The 21,970-nt window shown below is 36.9% G+C and overlaps 1 protein-coding gene across 1 annotated transcript; it reads right to left on the bottom strand.

Moving 5' to 3' along the window:
- Window positions 1–3,811: 3,811 nt before the first annotated feature.
- LOC127868841 (uncharacterized) lies at window positions 3,812–21,967 on the bottom strand. The gene is made up of 12 exons (XM_052410926.1): window positions 21,809–21,967; window positions 18,720–18,855; window positions 17,958–18,139; window positions 17,391–17,555; window positions 15,111–15,333; window positions 14,327–14,419; window positions 10,539–10,806; window positions 8,402–8,543; window positions 7,819–7,895; window positions 6,553–6,733; window positions 5,137–5,309; window positions 3,812–4,635 (listed from the first exon to the last, which is right to left on the bottom strand). The coding sequence occupies exons 1-12, from the start codon at window positions 21,927–21,929 to the stop codon at window positions 3,871–3,873; spliced, it is 2,526 nt and encodes an 841-aa protein (XP_052266886.1). The 5' UTR covers window positions 21,930–21,967; the 3' UTR covers window positions 3,812–3,870.
- Between the last annotated feature and the right edge of the window lie 3 nt (window positions 21,968–21,970).

Below are 21,970 nucleotides of genomic sequence, written 5' to 3'. Positions count from 1 at the left end.
CCGTATGAAGATGTAATGTTACGGCAATGCACGAAATACATCATAAAAACAAGAAATTACGTTTGACATCAATGGGGGTAAATAATAATGAAACAATGTGTATATATTATATTATATATGTATATATATTATGTTGTGTGTGTGTGTGTGTGTTTGTGCGTGTGTGTTAAATGTTAGATAGTTGTCCCTCATACTCGATCACTAGTAACGAGTTTACAAAATACATGAATACACAGTTCAATTTGCATCATGTGAGGTTGTGTTTTTCAGTTGAATGTTAATATTCCTCAAGTCATTCTCTGAACAACACCCATCCAAATTAAAACTACATGTAAATACCGTCATGAACTTCGCTTTTAATAGGGCTTTGTAGTACGTTTATTTTCAATGAAACACTGACACATTCTAGCTATCACTAATTTTTTATTATTCTAGTTTACGCATGCAATTGATAATTTTATAATTAGATGTATCATTATTTTTATTGAAGCTTTTCTGCAAATAATTATACGGCTAATGCATAGAGCTCTTTGTTTCGTCGAGTTGTCTGTCGTTCAGTCTTCAGACAATCTTAATTACTTTTATGCTAATGACGCGTTCTTTTAAAATGCAAATAAATGTGTTAATGCATTCTTTTGGCACTAAACATTATATCAACGCAGGATTTCCGTTACAGTATCTTCCCATGCCCTACCAAGATCTTAATAGATAAAGGTTTAAATTAACTAAAATGATGTTGCGCTCGTAGATTTCGTAGTCTACGTTCGGTCCTACGAAATATCGGTGCATACGCCGCCATATTTACGCTAAATTACTGAGTTACGTGAGCCTTTGAGCACACGTAACTTTACGTGCAAAAATACGGTAAACGTAACTTTACGAAGTTTATAGAAACGCTACTAACTGAACGTTTTGCACTTACGCATGGTTTTTGAACGTACGTAGTTTTAAGAAACGGTCCCCTGATATTTGGTGTGTGAGTCTGCCAACATGATTTACAGATGAAGTACGAGTTTCGTTCCGGTCCATTGATTTTTGGCGAAGTTATGGACCTTTCTTCCAACATTATTTGAAACTTGAAACTTGCTAATTTTTTTATTATTTGTTGTTAACAAATTATTAACGTCAGCAAATTTCAGACTAACTACCTCCTGTATCAGTTGCTTCCATTCGTTGCTTCTCTTTATAAAATTACTTGGACAATCAAAAGACGAGTTACACCAACCATCGATAAATGAAGCACTCAGAATAACAAGGGGTAATTGAATGATCGGGGATGTGTGTACAAGGCGATAAGAACTTATCGTCGCTGTCGTTCTCAAACCTCGTAGCTACAAAATGCCAACTTTTCAGGAGAGAGAAAAAACCGTCTCATTTTTTATAGGAAACCTCGTAGTTGCAAATAATAAAAAAATATAAAAACGTTTTTGTCAAATTTGTCCAAACGAAACGACGTACCTATAGGTGAAATGGCGTCGCTACGACTTTTCGCCGGGAAAAAAGCCAACAATCATTCTACAACAATTCGTCACGTCACGTGGCTTTTTCAAGGGCTCTGATTGGCGTAGAGCTACGAGATATAGCACAAAACACGCGCCAGACTTCATATATTCGGAAAAAACGAAAAAAATATTTTTAAAATTTTGGAGCTACGAGGTTTGAGAACGACAGCGACGATATTGCCTATGGGCTTATCTCAACTCGCGAGTAAATTAGCGCTAATCCGCTTGTTTATCAGGGACAATAAATCACATCCGCTCTTTTCTATTGAAGGAAAGTGTACCGTGGGCCCTTTAACGAAAGACACATTTGCAGTAGGACCATTATTTAAACAAGAGCACCGCCTTGCGGGTGCAGACCGCTCATCTATTTTCTTTTTAAAGGTGAAGGGACTCTCATTTTCAATCACAAAGGAGGGAGGGGTGGAGTGAAGAGGGGTGTATAGTGTGGGGTTGTGGACATTTATTACATTATCTTCCAAAAAAGCGAAAAAAAAAAAATCGGGGGCGGTGGGGGGGGTGGGGGGGGGGGGGCGATGGGGGGGGGGGGGGGGGTATTTTTTGGGTGCGATGGTTGGACGGTATTTCAAACATAACCGTTTTAAAAAAAATTGGGGGGGGGGGGGTATAGTGTGAGGGTGTGTGGTGGTAATTTGTGAGATGATCTTAAAAAATAAAAAATAAATAAAATAAAAATAAAAAAAAATTGGTGGGGTGGGGTGGGGGGGGGGGGGGGGTGGGGGTATAGTGTGAGGGTGTGGTGGTCATTTGTGAGATGATCTTAAAAAAAAAAATAATAAGGGGGGGAGGGGGGGAGGGGGGGGAGGGCACGGGGGATGGTTTGGGTGGAGTCTATTGTGGTATGTCAGGTAAGAGTAGTTTCGTCAAAGTATCAATCAAATCTAATCATAAATAAAGAAGTTATGGCAATTTTAGCAAAATTTAATAATTTGACCTTGAGAGTCAAGGTCATTCAAAGGTCAAGGTAAAATTCAACTTGCCAGGTACAGTAACCTCATGATAGCATGAAAGTATTTGAAGTTTGAAAGCAATAGCCTTGATACTTAAGAAGTAAAGTGGATCGAAACACAAAATTTAACCATATATTAAAAGTTACTAAGTCAAAAAAGGGCCATAATTCCGTAACAATGACAACCAGAGTTATGCAACTTGTCCTTTTACTGTACCCTTATGATAGTTTGTGAGTGTTCCAAGTATGAAAGCAATATCTATGATACTTTAGGGGTAAAGTGGACCAAAACATAAATCTTAACCAAATTTTCAATTTTCTAAGTATAAAGGGCCCATAATTCTGTTCAAATGCCAGTCAGAGTTACATAACTTTGCCTGCACGGTCCCCTTATGATAGTTAATAAGTGTTGCAAGTATGAAAGCAATAGCTTTGAAACTGTAGGAATAAAGTGGACCTAAACACAAAACTTAATCAAATTTTCAATTTTCTAAGTATAAAAAGGGCACATAATTCTGTCAAAATGCCAGTCAGAGTTACATTACTTTGCCTGCACAGTCCCCTTATGATAGTTAGTAACTGTTGCAAGTATGAAAGCAATAGCTTTGATGCTTAAGGAATCAAATGGACCTAAACACAAAACTTAACCAAAATTTTCAATTTTCTAAGTATAAAAAGGGCACATAATTCTGTCAAATGCACGCCAGAGTTATCTAACTTTGCCTGCCCAGTCCCCTCATTATAGTAAGTAAGTGTACCAAGTTTGAATGCAATAGCATTGATACTTACTGAGAAAAGTGGACCTAAACGCAAAACTTAACAAAAATTTTCAATTTTCTAAGTATAAAAAGGGCACATAATTCTGTCAAAATGCACGCCAGAGTTATCTAACTTTGCCTGCCCAGTCCCCTCATGATAGTAAGTAAGTGTACCAAGTTTGAATGCAATAGCATTGATACTTTCTGAGAAAAGTGGACCTAAACGCAAAACTTAACCGGACGCACAAGCCAACGCCGACGCCAAGGTGATGACAATAGCTCATAATTTTTTTTCAAAAAATAGATGAGCTAAAAATTCCTAACTCGACAGCCACCTGGGAGGGGGCGGGCACCTAGGCCCAGGAACTAGGTACGGGTCTGGATACCTAGTGTCAACAATGCAAAGCATTTTGCTTAATTAGCGTTATTATATACATGTAAACAGTTCTTAATTAATGCTGTATATTTTATTATATTAAAAAAAGGTGTTTTATACGAATGAAATGTAACTCTTATATACATATATTTGAACAGGAATACCTGTACAACAAGAACAATTGGCAAATAAAAAAATAATGCACAACTCATTAAAAATAATATTTTATTTAACTACAAACCGACTACTAAACTACAATGTCGATAACTAGTAGCAATCAACCGCATTATTCTCATCATCACTATCGTTCGCAGTTCTGTCTAAAGAAGATATAATGTCATCAACAATGCTGAGTAAGTGCTCCTTTGGATCCGCCTGATGTTTTGTAGCAGCAATTGACAAATATGCCCCCAGTAATTGTTTCCAGAGATCGGGATAATTTGAAGCAGACAAACCCGTCTTGGCGTCAACTCGTTGTTTTGTTTGCTCATTTGCTGCATTCTCATTTGTAGTTGCCTTAACGTGCCTTATGTCATCCCCACCTGTGATATCTGTTACTCCGCCCAACACTTCAATGTCGAGATTCGAAATATCGCACGCTATGCTAGATACAAGTTTATTGATCAACAATGAAGCCTTTTCAGTTACTTTATCGTCATAGTCTTTCAAGCAGTGAATCAAAACATCAACGAGGCCATCTTCACACATTCTGTCAAACTGACCAATGCTTACAAAACAACGCTCCACATCTTGATCAAATGAAATGACCCTCGCAACGCCTGGTAGATGTTCATTTAGCCAACCAAGCGTCTCAGATGCTAACCAATTATCTACATAGTCCAACAACGAACATTTTACCTCCCAATCGAAGTCGTCTTTTGCTCTTAATATGTAGGTTCTTATTTCAGATTTGGCATCAGCAGAGAACCATGTTAACTTTGACCAATCCACAAAGCATTTCACTGCCGCTCTTCTTGCAAATCCTTCACTGTCTGTGTGAAGAACCTCTGCAACCTTTGCTATTATATCTTCCTGTAATTATAGGGATAGTTGCATGAGCAGGGGACGAATTGCGCAATCGGTGAGAGCTCCTTTATATATGACAAGAAACCAAACAATAGCTCGAATATGTTTAATTCAATATAATATAGAGTATATAAATTAAAAAACAAGAGCTGTCTCCATAGGATGACAAAAGCCCCCCGAAAAACGCTTTGATAGAAGTTATGAGCATTTTTCGAAACCTAAACGCAGATTTCGAAATCTAAACACTGACCCTAAGTTCAAGGTCAAGGTCAAAGGGGTCAAAATGTGTATGCGTATGGTGTGCCTTGTACATATACACATGCATACCAAATATGAAGGCTACATCTGGAGCGACATAGAAGTTATGAGCATTTTTCGAAACCTAAACGCAAAGTGTGACAGACAGACAGACGGACAGACAGGCGGACAGTGTAATCACTATATGCCCTCCTTCGGGGGCATAAAAATGTCAGAAACCACTTAATCCATTCTGTAGCTTCTACCTACCAAACTAAGTCCAAGCTGACTGCGTAGAGAGGAGCAAATGTTGTCAATTTGGACAATTTGTGACAACGACGTAAGGGCTGCTCCGCGCACATAACTTTCTCCGTCTTCTAGTGACAGCCACACTTGTGTGTGCAGGCAATGACTCGTCAACCAGTCATGGATATTGGAGTCTTCTGTTGACACACAAACAGTAGAACAAAGTTGAAAACATTACAGAAAATGAAACTGTGGGATTGCGTATTGATTTTCTATCCGATTCAGTGGATACACAATCATTTTCAGACTGTGACGTCTTCACACTGTAATCTGTATTATAGCTCTCCTTGGAAGGTGAATACGTTTGAAGTTGTATTTACCTAAAATGCCAATAATTGATAAACACACAGACACACAAACACAAGCTCTGTGGTCATAGACATATGCCCTCCCCCCAGGGTTTCAAACTAGTGACCCCAATTTCAAAAGGGGTCATCTACTGTCCAATGCAAATGCATATGTGAAGTATCAAGTCAATTGGTCAATTTGTTTACGAATAATTGATTAAAAACTTATTTCACACTTATTGTGACACTGACCCTGACCTTTGACCTAGTAACCCCTATTTCAAAAGTGGCCATCTACTGTCCAAGGCCTATTCACATGGCTGGTATCAAGCCAATCAGTGAATCAGTTGACAAGTTATTCATCAAAAACACTTTCACACTTAGTGTGACAGTGACTTTGACCTTTGACTTAGTGACCTCAATTTCAATAGGGGCCATCTTCCTCCAACTCCAAAGCACATGGGGAGTATCAAGCCAATCAGTTCCTCTGTTCACAAGTTATTGATCGGAAACAATTTTCACTCTAAGTGTGACAGTGACCTTCACCTTTGACCTAGTGACCCCAATTTCACTAGGGATCATCTAATGGCAAAGGCCAATGTACATGGGAAGTATCAAGTCAATTGTTCAATCTGTTCACAAGTTATTGATGGGAAAAATTTTCACTCTAAGAGTGACAGTGACGTTGACTTTTGACCTATATTTTAATATATTTTAATAGGGGTAATTTAATGGCAAAGGCAAATGCACATGGTTATTATCAAGCCAAATGGTCTATCCGTTCACAAGTTATTGATCGGAAATGAACTGGCCTACAGACAGACCAACAGACCGACCGACATCCAGGAAAACAAAACAATAAAACTCGGGCATACAATGTAGATTATATCACCACCAAATCATTTGTAACAGCCAATAGATTATAAACCTGCCCATATAATCGAGTTGAATGAAAGAATGTATAAAAACTAAAGCCTCGCACTTGTTAAATCTTCGATTAATACCAAACTTGTCCAATGACTTTATTTTAATACAGATTTGGAATGGAAATCCATAAGCAATTTTCATGCTGAAATATCTAGCTAAAACGAACCAGGGTATTCCTGAAGTAGACGTCCGATGAATTCCAGCGCGGTGTCTCTGACTTCCCAGCAGACAGCCGATAGATGACACTGCAAATGACCCGAGATGCTGTCCAAGGCTTCTTGATTTTCTGTCTTTGCAAGGACTTCCGGTAGCCATTTTGTAAGGCAATCCATGCATGCTTTGTGTACCTTCAACATGCGTCGCATTACTCTCACAACACATAAATACGCGGGTAATTTTGATCAATAGGAACATCATGGACTACATCGCTCATTTTATGAGGATTTATATAACTCGACTGTTAAGAAGTTTATACTATAGCCATATAAGGAAAAATGCCTCCTTGGCTGCTATGTTTTTCTACAGACCAGAACCATTTTCAAACTCAGCAGCCATGTTTTTCAACCAACCTAAACCAATTTCAAACTCCTCCAAGATTTTGTTAGGACAAATCAAGATTCACGATGATCGGACAATAAATGTGGCCTCTAGAGTGTTAACAAGGTTTTACTATAGCCATATTAGGAATACATGCCCCGTCCCTTGGCTGCAATAATTTTTAACCAACCAGAACCATTTTCGAACTCGTCCAAAATATAACCTGCAAAAATCTTCTGACCAAATTTAATAAAGATCGGACAATAAATGTGGCATCTAGAGTCATGAGAGTGTTAACAAGCCAAATGTTGACACAGCACAACGCACGACAGACAATAGGCGATCACAAAAGTTCACCATGAGCACATTGTGCACAGCAAAGCTAAAAAGAGTACAGCAAAACGTGTCCCTTTGAACAATTGATATTAACAAACATTACAATATTAATTAGAACCGAAGAACTAATTTGTCTTTTTTCAATACATTAGGTTGCTGTTGCTAATGAAAAGAATTAACTGGCGTCAATCCCGGCTTAACACCGATTGTGATGGACCGAGTCCATTACAGAAAAATGTGACCAGTTGGTATTTATTTGGTATTTATGAAAAACCCAAGATGTTAAAATGAAATGATCAACATGGCCATGCGCAGAACTCTGTAAGACTTGCATTTCATTAAACCTTACATTTAAACAGAATGCATATTAAGCAGAATGTGCTCCTTGTACGCTACTTCCAACATTTTTAAAGCAGTTTAAATTGAAAATAAAATCTATCATAGTACATCGAATATCAAATTTACTCTCGAATAAATTGACTGATATCATGGCCAAATGGAATATTTACAATTTAACTGATGATAATGTATGGCATTTATTAGTGCACGCTCTACATACCACTGTGTCCAGCCGCCCACTTTGCAGAATGGTCTCGACGGAAGATACCAAATCCAAGAAAAAAGGCAAACCGAGAGCTAAAAAATGAGTGAACCATATATTCTGGTGACATATTTTTACTGTTTGATAAAAGCAACGAAATGCATACTTCAAAATGTGACCAACAAAAATTGACGTTAAAATGATGCAGACTCCAAAACATGACCAACACACAATGGAAGTTTTATTGTTAAATTCGAACAAACTACAGAATGTGTTCAACACTAAATAGCAGTACATGTATTAATGTTTAATTCATGCATACTACAGAATGTGACCAACATGAAATAGCAGCGTTATTGTAAAGTAAATGATAACAACAGAATGTGACCAACACGAAGTAGCAGAATTAAATTGTAAAGTTCATGATAATGACAGAATGTGACCAACACGAAATAGCATTTTAGTCATCATTATTATTATAAAAATGTCATGACTTGATCACCGGTAATTTGTATACTAATGTATCTAAAATTGCAAATAAATAGTTGAACAAACAAAAATATGACACAAAATAGAACGAAATAATTTTAATGATATGTACCTTTCTTGTTGTGGAGGAAGTACTTCAGGCATTCAGACTGCAGCTTCTCGTTGTTAACAAAACACCGCTGACTGGCGAGAGTCTCTGTGGAAAAAGGCTTTACCGTTCTCTTTAACAGCTTGCCAATTTCTTTATGCAAATCCTGAAGCCAAGTTAATGAAGTTCCATTTGTTGAAGCTTAAAATAAGCAGTTATTTATAATACAAAGGGTATTGGTAACAACAAACGTATCAATTTACCAAAATTATTTTCAGTTGCTCAAGTATAATAAAAAAGAGTTGTCACCAAAGGATGACTTATGCCCCCTATAAACGCTTGATAGAAGTTATGAGCTTTTTTTCGAAACCTAAACACAGATTTCGAAACCTAAACGTGGACCCTAAGTTCAAGGTCAAGGTAACAGGGGTCAAAATATGTGTGCGTATGGAAAGGCCTTGTCCATATACACATGCATGCCAAATATGAAATTGCTATCTGAAGCGACAAAGAAGTTATGAGCATTTTTCTAAACCTAAACGCAAAGTGTGACGGACAGACGGACAGTCCGATCACTATATGCCCTCCTTCGGGGGCATAAAAATTTGAAAAGAAGCCGTATTTCACATTATAGTTGACGTTGACTGCTTTGTTTTTACCAATGTACTAAGTTTCGTAAACTATCTGGTTTTATTCTTGATTTAGAGAGAAGTCTAAAAATTAACAAGATGAACATCATGGCCCTTTAGCGCTCACCTGAGTTCACGAAAAAACAATTGTTGAAAACAATATCTAGTTGTTTATCACACTTGACCCAAATACACATTGGGCCTTTATATTATCGAGATAATCATTTTGACCAAGTTTTAGTGAGACTGAGTAAACAATGTGGGATCTAGATTGGTAACAAGGCTTTTAAGATTTGACCTGGTAACCTAGTTTTTAGAAGCACTCGACCAAGATTCAAACATTACCTTGATATTGGCAAGATAAACATTCTGACAAAGTTTCAAAAAGACTGCCTCTAGAATGGAAAGATTTTGTAACACGAGCATCGCATAACAGGTGCCACGCTCGGCTGCGAAAGCTTGTCAGAATTTTTTTTTTTTTTAGAGGTCACAGTGAACAGCCTATGTTAAAGTTTTATACTAGAGGTCACAGTGACCTTGACCTTTGACCTAGTGACCAAAAAAGTGGCGTGTAGAACTCATCAAGGTGCATCTACATGTACATATGAAGTTTCAAAGTTGTAGGTGGAAGCACTTTGACTTTAGAGCCTATGTTAAAGTTTTATATTAGAGGTCACAGTGACCTTGACCTTTGACCTAGTGACCCAAAAATGGGTGTGGCGTGTAGAACTCATCAAGGTGCATCTACATATGAAGTTTCAAAGTTGTAGGCGGAAGCACTTTGATTTTAAAGCCAATGTTAAGGTTTTAGCACGACGCCTACGGCGGACGGCTGACGGCGGACGACAAGCTGGCTATGACAATATCTCGGGTTTTCTCCGAAAACAGCCGAGCTAAAAATACTTGACTTGTGACCTACTTTTTAGACGTACGTGACTCAGATTCGAACTTATCCTATATAATTTCAATATTAACATTCTTGCTTCATCCAGATTGAGTCATTAATAAAGCCTCTGGAGTGTTTTTTTCCCCAAAGATTCGACCTGGTTGATCAGGTGACCCATATCCCAACTCGGCTTTGCCCAGATAAACATTCTGACGAAGTTGTTTCAAGATTGGACAAAAAATGTTGCTGTTAGAGTGGTAACGAGCAAAAAGTTGACAACGTAAGCCACATGACGACGGATCCCAGAAATAAGGCGCTCACAAAAGTTAAAGCAGACATTAACTTTATAATTGTTTACTGCATAAAGACAGCCTTTAAGCACTGCTATTGTTTTTAATAAAATCAATCAAGCTAAAAATTCAGGGCATAGCTTCAACGTTTGGAAATTATAAAAGAATGGAGGCCATAAGTAATTATATTTTTGTTACACTTTAGCATCATACATGTTAACAATCACTATTGACGCACAGTAGTAATCTTCAATACAAATTTGAAATATGACATGGACTATACCAATTTAGGAATTTTTTATAAGCCATCAGCAAAAATAGCCACTTGTAGCTCTAACAGAGCTAAAAGTACTTACAACTTCATAATTGGCTGCTTTTCCAATACAAACACACATAAGGTGAGACCATAATGTCTTCTTATTCAGAAGAGAGATCAGAAAATCATTCTTGAAACATGGCAAAATAGTGCCATTTTCTGAATTTTCCATCTCATCACACTGCGGCTTTTTCTCATTCACTGCCGGCCCAAATGTCTTCATCCATTCTTCATTAGCAAAGAACCTTAATGGTTGCATGAATACGGATTTAGCAGATAAGGAAAGGTGAGATTGTCTATTTCCAATGCTGCAAATATGAAAAAAAAAACATGGGTTACAATTATTATACAAATATACCGCTTTTATTCCCTAGAGTATAAATTAATTCATATACAACTAGAAACATGTGTTAAGATAAGGACTAAACTAGAAAACTGCCAGTAAGAAACGGATTCTCCAACTAAATGCTACAGACAACAATAAAAATAGATGAATTTAAATATATTTCAAATCCCTGAAAAGGTAAATTCAAGTTTAATGAAAGGCGTTTATAAAGTTCTCTAACATTGCACGTTTTTTAGCTTTATTAAGTTTGAAAATTGACCTTGATGGAAACAAGTCGATTAATGCAACATGTGGTACAAATATGGTGATCACATTAGTTCTAATTATTTTGGAATTCAATAACGCATGATTAAGAAATGGGTCAGAAACATCTAATCCGCTATATACATATATAACGGGTCAGAAACATCTAATCCACTTTATACATATATTACGAAAGGAATATTCACACAATTCAAGTGATCATTGAAAACTTTACGTTAAAGCAAACAAATTAATTCCTTTGGTCCAATTGGATTTTTTGTTGTTGCTACAACTTGTTTCAAAATACCATCACCAACAAATTGTGACAATACATATGGGCCGGACAAAAAATTTCACAAATTTACTTTCACTGTGCCCATACCACGAATATGCAAAATACTCGGTCTGCAAACTCATAAACAACCAAATTGTGCACATTTGGTGGAATCCGAAACAGATTGGGAGGTAACCTAGACAAGATTGGAAGTAAACCTAGACCAAATTGGGTAGTAACATGGATAAGATTGGGAGGTAACCTGGACCAGATTGGGAGGTAACCTTGACAAGATTGGGAGGTAACCTGGACCAGATTGGGAGGTTACCTAGACAAGATAGGGAGGTAACCTGGAGCAGATGGGGAGTTAACTTGGACAAGATTGGGTGGAAATCTGGACAAGATTGGGAGGTAACCTGGACCAGAATTAGAGATAACCTGGACAAGATTGGGAGGTAACCTGGACCAGATTTGGAGGTAACCTGGACAAGATAGGGAGGTAACCTGGACAAGATTGGGAGGTAACCTGGACCAGATTGGGAGTTAACCTGGACAAGATTGGGAGGTACCCTTGACCAGACTGGGAGGTAACCTGGACAAGATTGGGAGGTAACCTGGACCAGATTGATGTTAACCTGGAAAAGATTGGGAGGTAACACGGACCTGATTGGGAGGTAACCTGGACCAAATTGGGAGGTAACCTAGACAAGATTGGGAGGTAACCTGGACAAGATTGTGAGATAAGCTGGACTACTTTGGGAGTTAAACCAGGACAAGATTGGTAGGTAACCTGACCAGAATGGAGTTAACATGGAAAAGATTGGGAGGTACCCTTAACCAGATTGGGAGGTAACCTGGACAAGATTGGGAGGTATGCTGGGCCAGATTGGTAGGTAGCCTGGAAGAGATTGGGAGGTAACCAGGACCAGATTTGGAGGTAACCTGGATCAGATTGGAATGTAACCAGGACCAGATTGGGAGTTAACCTGGACAAGATTGGGAGATAACCTTGACAAGATTGGGAGATAAACCGGACCTGATTGACAGGTACCCTTGACCAGATTGGAAGGTAACCTGGACCAATTTGGGAGGTAACCTAGACAAGATTGGAGGTAACATGGACAAAATTGGGAAGTAACCTGGACTGATTGGGAGATAACCTGGACAAGATTGGTAGGTAACCTGGGCCATATTTGGAGGCAATCTGGACCAGATTGGGAGGTAACCATGACGAGATGGGGAGGTAACCTGGATCAGATTGGGAGTTAACCTGGGCCAGATTGGGAGGAAACCTGGGCCAGATTGGGAGGTAACCTGGACCAGATTGGGAGGGTAGCCTGGACAGGATTGGGAATTAACCTTGGCCCAGATTGGGAGGTAACCTAGGCCAGATTGGGAGGTAACCTGGACCAGATTAGTAGAGCTGCAACGATTCACCAACAGCTCGATTCGATTCGATTTCGATGTCAGACACTCCGATACCGATTTTTTCGATTCGATTCGTCTCCAAACCTAGTTTTATCATATATTCACTCTTATGCATCAAAACTAACATTTCTGTTCAAATGTGATTTCAATAAAACACATAAAAAAGAATAGCAAATTAGGACTCAATTTTAATATAAAAACTTCTGACTAGAAGATTGTGTTGATTACACAATAATATAAAAAATAAATAAATAATCATAAGAACGTATCTGGAATCAGTTGAATGGTAGTACTATCACTATTACACCTTTACCCAAAACCGCTATAAGCATGTCTACCACTGTGCCATGACAGCATCACCTGGTACCTGTAGGACAAATCACATTCTCTAATAAACTTAACAAAACTCCAACAGAAATAGAACTAATTTTCTGGCTGGCGACTTGAGTAGTTGCACTTGTGCGACCTCTTTGTCTTGCTAAATCAACGTTATGTTTGCGTTTGACATATTGCATTAAATTAGATTAGTGGTTGAGCCGGACTTAGCGTACGCCACATCCGTGAAGCACAGTTTACACGTTGCTTTATTGGTAGGGCTACCATCCCGAAACCCAAAATACTGCCACACTTTTGATTTTAGCTTCTTAGGCGCATCTGATAATTTCAATTTGTCGGCAACAACTTGTTCAGCCATTTTGACGCTTTTTCCGAAAGTAGAACGTAACGGGCTTATTGATTGGATGACTAAAGTAATAAGCAACCAATCGCGCGCGTCGTAATTACAGGTAAAGATAAAACCTACACCTTCCTGTGTCAATAGTCAGAATACAGCGCGTTTTACGTATCAATGTATATATATATGTATAAATGTTAAAGAATCGAATCGAATTTGGTAGGTTTGGTATCGTAATCGAATCGAAGCATTTCGAATCGATTTTCGATGAATCGGATCGAATCGTTGCAGCTCTACAGATTAGGAGGTAAACTGGACCAGATTTGGGGTAACCTGGGCAAGATTGGATAGTAAGCTGCACAAGATTGGAAGGTTACCTGGACCAGATTGAGAGGTAGCCTGGGTCAGATTGAAAGTTAACCTGGGCAAGATTGGGAGGTAACCTGGGCCTAATTTGGAGGTAACCTGGACCAGATTGTGAGGTAACCTGGACCAGATTTGGAGGTAACCTTGACCAGATTGGGAGGTAACCTGGACCAGAGTGGGAGGTAACCTGGACCAGAGTGGGAGGCAAAATGGGTCAGATTGAAAGATACGGGGTTCGCATGTGTTCAATAAAAATAGTTGGTAAAGTACATGTTCATATAATAAGATCGTTTTTATTCAATAAAGATTATATACAGACTTTAAAGAATATTTTACAATGCATGTATTTAAATAAATTACGTATATTTATTACAAATAAAAATTATGCTAATAAGCATATTCAAACACATTCAATATTGAATTTAATGCTAGACTAGTGAGTCAAATATGGACGGGTATTGACAACAGGAAGCAATATAAACAAACATGTGTACCTACCAAACTTTTGCTAACAGCAAACTTTTCTGTACAGATCCTTCAATGCAGAGGTTAGACAGAAGAGCTGACACTGCTTGCTGAACCTCAGGAAGGCTGGAAATGACATAGTGGGTGAGGTAGCAGTGATTTAGCAGTGATATTTTTTCTTGTTCTGCTCAGTGATTTATTCTTTATTTAGCCTCAAAAATATATTAAAGCTCATATACAGGCTCACATTATTAAACGGTTTATAATGGTTTAACCATCAGAGACTTATCAAAACACGTCTTTATTAGACATGACATACAAGAAAACTGTTAATGAGGATTTAATTTATAATCATAAACTAACTTCAACTCAGAAAATACTACGAGTTAATAATTATATTGTTTAAGTTGTTTAGGTTTATAATAAGAAAATATAATTTACTAATAAAATTGGGTTGATCAGCAAAAGACAAAAAAAATAACACCAGGTTTATCATTAAAAAAATTGTTTTAGTTACCATCACCTTTTGTTGACCATCAAGTATTACGATAATTTAGAAAAGACTTTGTATTCATCAGATAAAAGGATTTATTAAATACAATTTGCTCATCAAAATAAGGTTAAATGGCACTTTATACTTCATGCACAGCAGCTAAGAATTCTTCAGAACAGTTTGTTCATGAGAAAACACTTCAGTTATTATTCTGTTTTATAAGCAAGTATATAATGAGACTTCTTTTTTCTTCAGCATGAAAAAATATATTGATTATATTATAACTTATTCTATTTTGTAATGATAAGCAAACAAAACAAATACTTTTTGTCTATCAGTAAAGCCAGGACATCTGATACCGCTGAAAAGCATGCCATGTTCTCTGTGAATCTCCATGACATCAGATTGGCAAGGAATGTGTCATGGCTGACAATATATGTGCATGCTGGTTCAGACCGCCCACACACAGAGGAAAGTATTGAACACATGTCCTTCAAGGATTCTGCTACCTGGGATGCGCTCTGGCCACATTTTTCAGCTTGTATCTCTTAAATCAAGAAACACTTATGCTAATGCATATCTACATTTCATGAATGTAAAGAGTTGATATAGCACAGCATAAAGGGGTATTCAATATCCATCAGGTCAAGAATGATCAATGCATCAAAAAATGAATTGTGGATAATTTTATTTAATGCTTGCTGTTGATTCAGCAAATACATTGTATTTTGTATATTACTCTTTGGAGAAGCATCTAGCTTTTGTTCTAATCCATAAAAACTTAAAAACAGAGCAATTATGATATTGGAGCGCTCACCTGAGTTCAAGTATACACAATTGTGACCTAGTGACCTTGATTTTGACCCAAATTGACTCATATTAAAACACAGCCTTGATATTGTGAAGATAAATATTCTGACAACGTTCATTAAGATTAAGTCATAAATGTGGCTTCTATAGTGATTTTCCTAAGATTTGACCTAAAGACCTTATTATTTGACACACCTAACCAAGATTCAAATTTAACCTAGATTTTGTCAATATAATGATTGTGACCAAGTTTACACTTTCATTCGAATTGAGTAATAAAGGTGGCTTCTTGAGTTGTAACAATGTTTGTCTCAAATTTGACCTCATGTTTTTGTTTTTGGAAGTACATGACCAAGAATCTATCTTGGCATAGATATTGTCACAATAAACATTCTAGCTAAAGTAAAATAAGAAGTGGCTTCTAGAATTGTGACAAGATGTGACATGATGACCCAGTTTTTGACACATTTAACCAAATTTTGATCCGGGCTTAGACATTGTCAAAACAAGGGCTTTTGTAAAACATGCATGCCACCCCCCATATGGGCTGTCAGGTGTAGTGGCAGCCATTGTGTGAATACGTTTTTTTGTCACTGTGACCTTGACTTTTGACCTAGTGACCTGAAAATCATTAGGGGTCATCTGCCAATTATGATCAATATACCTATGAAATTTTATGATCCTTGGCCTTATTATTATTGAGTTATCATAAGGAAACCATTTTACTGTTTCGAGTCACTGTGACCTTGACCTTTGACCTAGTGACCTGAAAATTAATAGAGGTCATCTGCCAGTCATGATCAATGGACCTATGAAGCTTCATGATCCTAGGCGTAAGCAATCTTGAGTATTCATCCAGAAACCATTTTACTATTTCGAGTCACTGTGACCTTGACCTTCGACCTAGTGACCTGAAAATCAATAGGGGTCATTTGCCAGTCATTATCAATGTACCTATGAAGTTTCATGATCCTAGGCGTAAGCATTCTTGAGTTATCATCGAGAAACCATTTTACTATTTCGAGTCACTGTGACCTTGACCTTTGACCTAGTGACCTGAACATCAATAGGGATAATCTGCCAGTCATGATCAATGTACCTATGAAGTTTCATGATCCTAGGCGTAAGCGTTCTTGAGTAATCATCCGGAAACCATTTCACTGTTTCGAGTCACTGTGACCTTGACCTTTGACCTAGTGACCTGAAAATCAATAGGGGTCATTTGCCAGTCATGATCAATGTACCTATGAAGTTTCATGATCCTAGGCGTAAGCATTCTTGAGTTATCATCAGAAAACCATTTTACTATTTAGAGTCACTTTGACTTTGACCTTTGACCTAGTGACCTGAAAATTAATAGGGGTCATCTGCCAGACATGATCAATGTAGCTATGAAGTTTCATGATCCTAGGCCTAAGCGTTCTTGAGTTATCATCCGGAAACCATCTGGTGGACGGACCGACCGGCGGACCGACAATACACAAAACAATATATCCCCTCTTCTTCGAAGGGGGGCATAATAAATCTAAGTTTCATCAAAGATAATGTGGCCTTAAGATTGTAAACAAGCTACAGTTTGACAGACAATGCACAGCACATACTGCACAACAACAGACGCCAGACATAGAAACATTTCAAAAGATACCCTTTCATGCTAAGGTGAGGAATAAAAAATTGACAAACTTAAATTATGGGTGTATACACTTTTATGTTTTTTTTGTTTCGGCATGTTTAGGACAGGATGAACATATTTATAAAGAGAGTTTTAGCCAATGTCAAACATGTATTCCTTACTGTTCCCACGCAGTTTGTCTACAATCTTCTCAAGCAATCTGCTTCCAAAACCACAATAATCGCTTTCTTCCATCGCGTTTACAATCAGTTCCGCTGAAAACTTGCATTTTGCACTCCTCAAAAACAGCCCTGACTCAGTTGTACTTATGCAATTCTGAATTATTTCTACAATGACAAATGTACAGTAAAAGATTATGCATACAGCCGTTTAAATACAAACAAATTGTATTTCAGAACTAACTTATTTCATAGTTACTAAAAAAACTTTCATCTTTTCTGTACATACATGTACATGTTGATACAAAATGTGTGTACTTGTGTACTATAAAAAGAACTTAAAAAAATGGAATAATTTTTTTTATAAATCATGGATAAAGGAATTTAATTTACTTTCTATATAATAAATTAACAATTCTACTTTTAATTTGTAAATAAGCAATTACAAATTGTAACATGTGGGTTTATAATATAATAACATGATTTTTTTGTACATTTAAGCAATTAAAACAAGCACAATATTCATTTTCAACCATAATGAAATCCATTTACAGCACAGTGATTATTTACCAGTCTCTTTATTTGCAAAGAACTGCAATCCATCCACATGATGGCTCATTTCCTTGCAGCAACAATATAAGGCAGTCAGTACGGAGACATCACTTGTGATACTTGGAAGCCAACTCCAAAACTTGCTAACGAGATCCACGACATGGGGCCATGCAACTGGCAAAAGAGTTTGGGAACCAGGGCTGCAATAATTTGAATGAATGTACAGTACACATATAATTGCAGGAAGCAAAACCAAATAAATGATTGTAAATTACCTTCACCTATACATGGAATATTAAGTTTAACTAACAGTTAATATTGTTTGTAATTTTAAAATTGAAAAGAATTACATGTAATCGTGCTGGTAACCTCTTTTCTAGAAACAAGTGATAAAGTTAGCAAAAATGCAAGGTAAACATAATGCAAATGCTTATGACAGTAACTGACTGCTGAATCTCAGAATAAGGGAAAATAGCCTTCAAAGCTATTGGATGGCAAGTCACATATGTTATGCCCCCAGGCTGTGATTTAAACTATTCATGATCAGCAGAGCTGCGTTCTAGGAAAACTGGGCTTAACGCATGTGCATTAAGTGTTGACCCAGAACCACCTATCCTAATCAGGAAGGACACTTACTGCACAAGCATTTGGCCTAGTTTTCATAGAATGCGGCTCAGTAGATTGACTGGCCAGCCCTCTACCAGCTGAGCATGCAGGCTTTGTTGCAATATATATATTTGTTGCAATAACATTTAATTGGAATAATGCTACACATCCTACTTTGAACTTGCCAGCCAGGTGGCAATCTGTAGAGCAACAATGGCTGCCTGTCCATCTTGACATTCTGATGTTCTGCTGGCGATGTTATTAAAAAAATTAAACAGCACCGGAAGTATTTTGTCAGTTTCTTGTGTAACTGAAATTAAAATATTCATGCTTGATTGCATAACATACTATCAGTGGGTATAGTGCAATAAGAGGTAGCAGTAAAGAGCTTTTGAAAACTGTAGCCTAATTTGAAATATGTTCATTTAAGTATGTTGATGATGAAAACATGTTTTGAACAAGGTAAGGACTGCAGGCATAGGAGGATTTACAGGGCCTGAAATGGCTTACTACACTCCTGAAATGTGCAAATTGTTATTGTGTGATTTACAGTTCACAAAACACCGCTTATAATTGGATTTTTTTTCTGTTGTTTCGGTGTGCCACAAGATTGTCTTTTAATACAAAAAAGGTATCATATTGCTTGCATCATGCATGATCAACAATTCAAGATGGTTGCCAACATTTGGCAGTCATATTTTAGATGGATTTAATAAATGATGTTGCCTCAAAGTTTTGAAATGGTGGGATTGGGTTTGTTTATTCACCCGCATGTAAGACATTTCACAGCAACTTTCAAATGACATAATCATAAGCATATTACCTCATAAAGTTAAATTTATCCCTTAATCTGTATTTGTCGGACATGTTTAAAGGGATCTTTTCACGCTTTGGTAAATTGACAAAATTGAAAAAAGTTGTTTCAGATTCGTAATTTTTCTTTTTAGTTATGATATTTGTGAGGAAACAGTAATACTGAACATTAACCATGCTCTAATATAGCCATTATATGCATCTTTTGACGATTTTAAAACCTAAAAATTATAAAGCGTTGCAACGCGAAACGATTGAATAATTTGGAGAGTTCTGTTTTTGTCGTTAAATTTTGTGAAACTACGAAGATTGCTTATATAAGGTATAAAATACATCAAAATGTGTACTCGGCGGAATAGCTCAGTAGGCTAAAGCGTTTTTACTTCAGGACTCTGGCAGGACTCCAGGGGTCACTGGTTCGAAACCTGCTCCGGGCAATGTTCTTTTGTCGCTTTTTTAGTTTTTTTCTTGATTTTTTACTGGAGCTTTTATGATCCAATGTTTACATTTATCAATATAAAGCATTTAATGAATACGTTAAAAAAATGCCAAAATCTGTGAAAAGGCCCCTTTAAAGTCTCTATAAATCAATGAAAATTTCATAAAGTATTTCGTAAAATAAAGTTAACACCTAAACAATCAGTGTTCCTTATAGCAAGAGCCACAATTTCAACGCTAGATGTGGTATGATTACATAGATTTTTGTAGATACAAAATGCTAGTTTTTATTTATTTGTGACCACAATAAATTCCATGTAAATTTCCTGCGAATATATCTATTGATACAACACACGAACACTAAAATGGTACCATGTTAAAACCATAATAAAAACAAGGGACAAAATTGTCACAAAACCAGGTTTTCATTGTGAAAAAAAAATCTGATAAAGGGAGAAAACTCAAACTGAACTTTTGAAATGACCAAAAAAAATTAACCCCCTTTATAAGTTTTTTTTTTTTTTTAATCTATTTTTAGTCGTGGCGACCTTGACATTGGAGATATTGACGTGATTCTTTCGTGGGACACACCGTCCCATGATGGTGAACAAATGTGCCAAATGATTTTAAAATCTCACAATGAATGACATAGTTATGGCCAGGACAAGCTCATTTATGGCCATTTTTGACCTTTGAACTCAAAGTGTGACCTTGACCTTGGAGATATCGACGTAATTATTTCGCGCGACACACCGTCCAATGATGGTGAACAAATGTGCCAAATGATTTTAAAATCTGACGATGAACGACATAGTTATGGCTCGGACAAGCTCATTTATGGCCATTTTTGACCTTTGAACTCAAAGTGTGACCTTGACCTTGGAGATATTGACGTAATTATTTCGCGCGACACACCGTCCAATGATGGTGAACAAATGTGCCAAATGATTTTAAAATCTGACAATGAACGACATAGTTATGGCCCGGACAAGCTTATTCCGCCAGCCCGCCAGCCAGCCCGCCCGCATTCGCCAATCTAATAACCAGTTTTTTCCTTCGGAAAACCTGGTTAACGAGCATTTTGTATCCACAAACATCTATTTTACCAGACCACATCTGGCGTTGAAATTTCGACAATGGCCATACGGAACAATGATTTTTAATTGTTTAGCTTTATATTACAAAATATTGTACGAAATTTTCGTTGATTTTGAGTAGTAATATTACTTTAACAAAATAAAAAAAAACACATACATGTACATCACGACTACAATTGCTTATCATTATCATCAATTATGTTGTGAAACTGCAAATAGATTCTTTGTTTTGATATAATGTCCAGTGTGCATTACATTTGCACAGTCACTCTATGTTCAAACCAGCTCCTGTGATTGATGTCCCAAATATTTAGTGCATTTAATTTGAAAATTAACTCAATCCACGTAATGAAGCTTTATTCAATTTTGCGTCCAGTTTTAAAAGTTTTCAACAAATAAAGGGACTTGATAATGAAACTGAAAAGGTACATTCCCAATGTGCCTACTATCGCAAATTATATCCGAGTTATTGAATTTAGTCAGTATTCAAAAAGTTCTTCTGGAATTTAGTGTTATCAAGAAGAACACTGAGCTGTATGTATGTACTCATAAAAACTCAGACCATTCAAGAAGAACTAACAAAACAGAGACCATGTAGGATTATTTGACATTGATGCTTCATTCACAGACACAGGTGTTAAAAGGATTTAAAACTGCAGTTTCTGGGTACAATTTAAGACCAAACGATTATTAACAGACATGGTTTGACAACATCAATAAAATCAGAATGCGAATTCACATTTGTTTAACACAAAAACACAAATGACACACACTGAATTGAGGCTTTTATTTGCAAATTATCATAAAATGTGACAGCGGGTCTTATGAAAAAAAATTCAAACTGTCCGAATACTACTCCAGTCCCCATAAAAATTCAATAATCAGCTTACTGCCAAGATATGTCTTGTTACTCACCATTCACTTTGAGGCTATCTATAAACATGTGTAAAATAGCGTCATCGTGAACCTCCTTTCCTTTTTCTAATAAATGCAGCAATAATTCTATTTTACTTTCCAACGTTTTGTTTGCATCCATTTCTTCTAATTGAAGAGTAAATATTCGAGATAATAGACCCA

The sequence above is a fragment of the Dreissena polymorpha genome, chromosome 2, assembly GCF_020536995.1.
Source record: "Dreissena polymorpha isolate Duluth1 chromosome 2, UMN_Dpol_1.0, whole genome shotgun sequence".
NCBI classification, from domain to species: domain Eukaryota; kingdom Metazoa; phylum Mollusca; class Bivalvia; order Myida; family Dreissenidae; genus Dreissena; species Dreissena polymorpha.
Note: the sequence above shows the minus strand (reverse complement) of the source record. Positions and strands in the feature narration are given on the sequence as shown.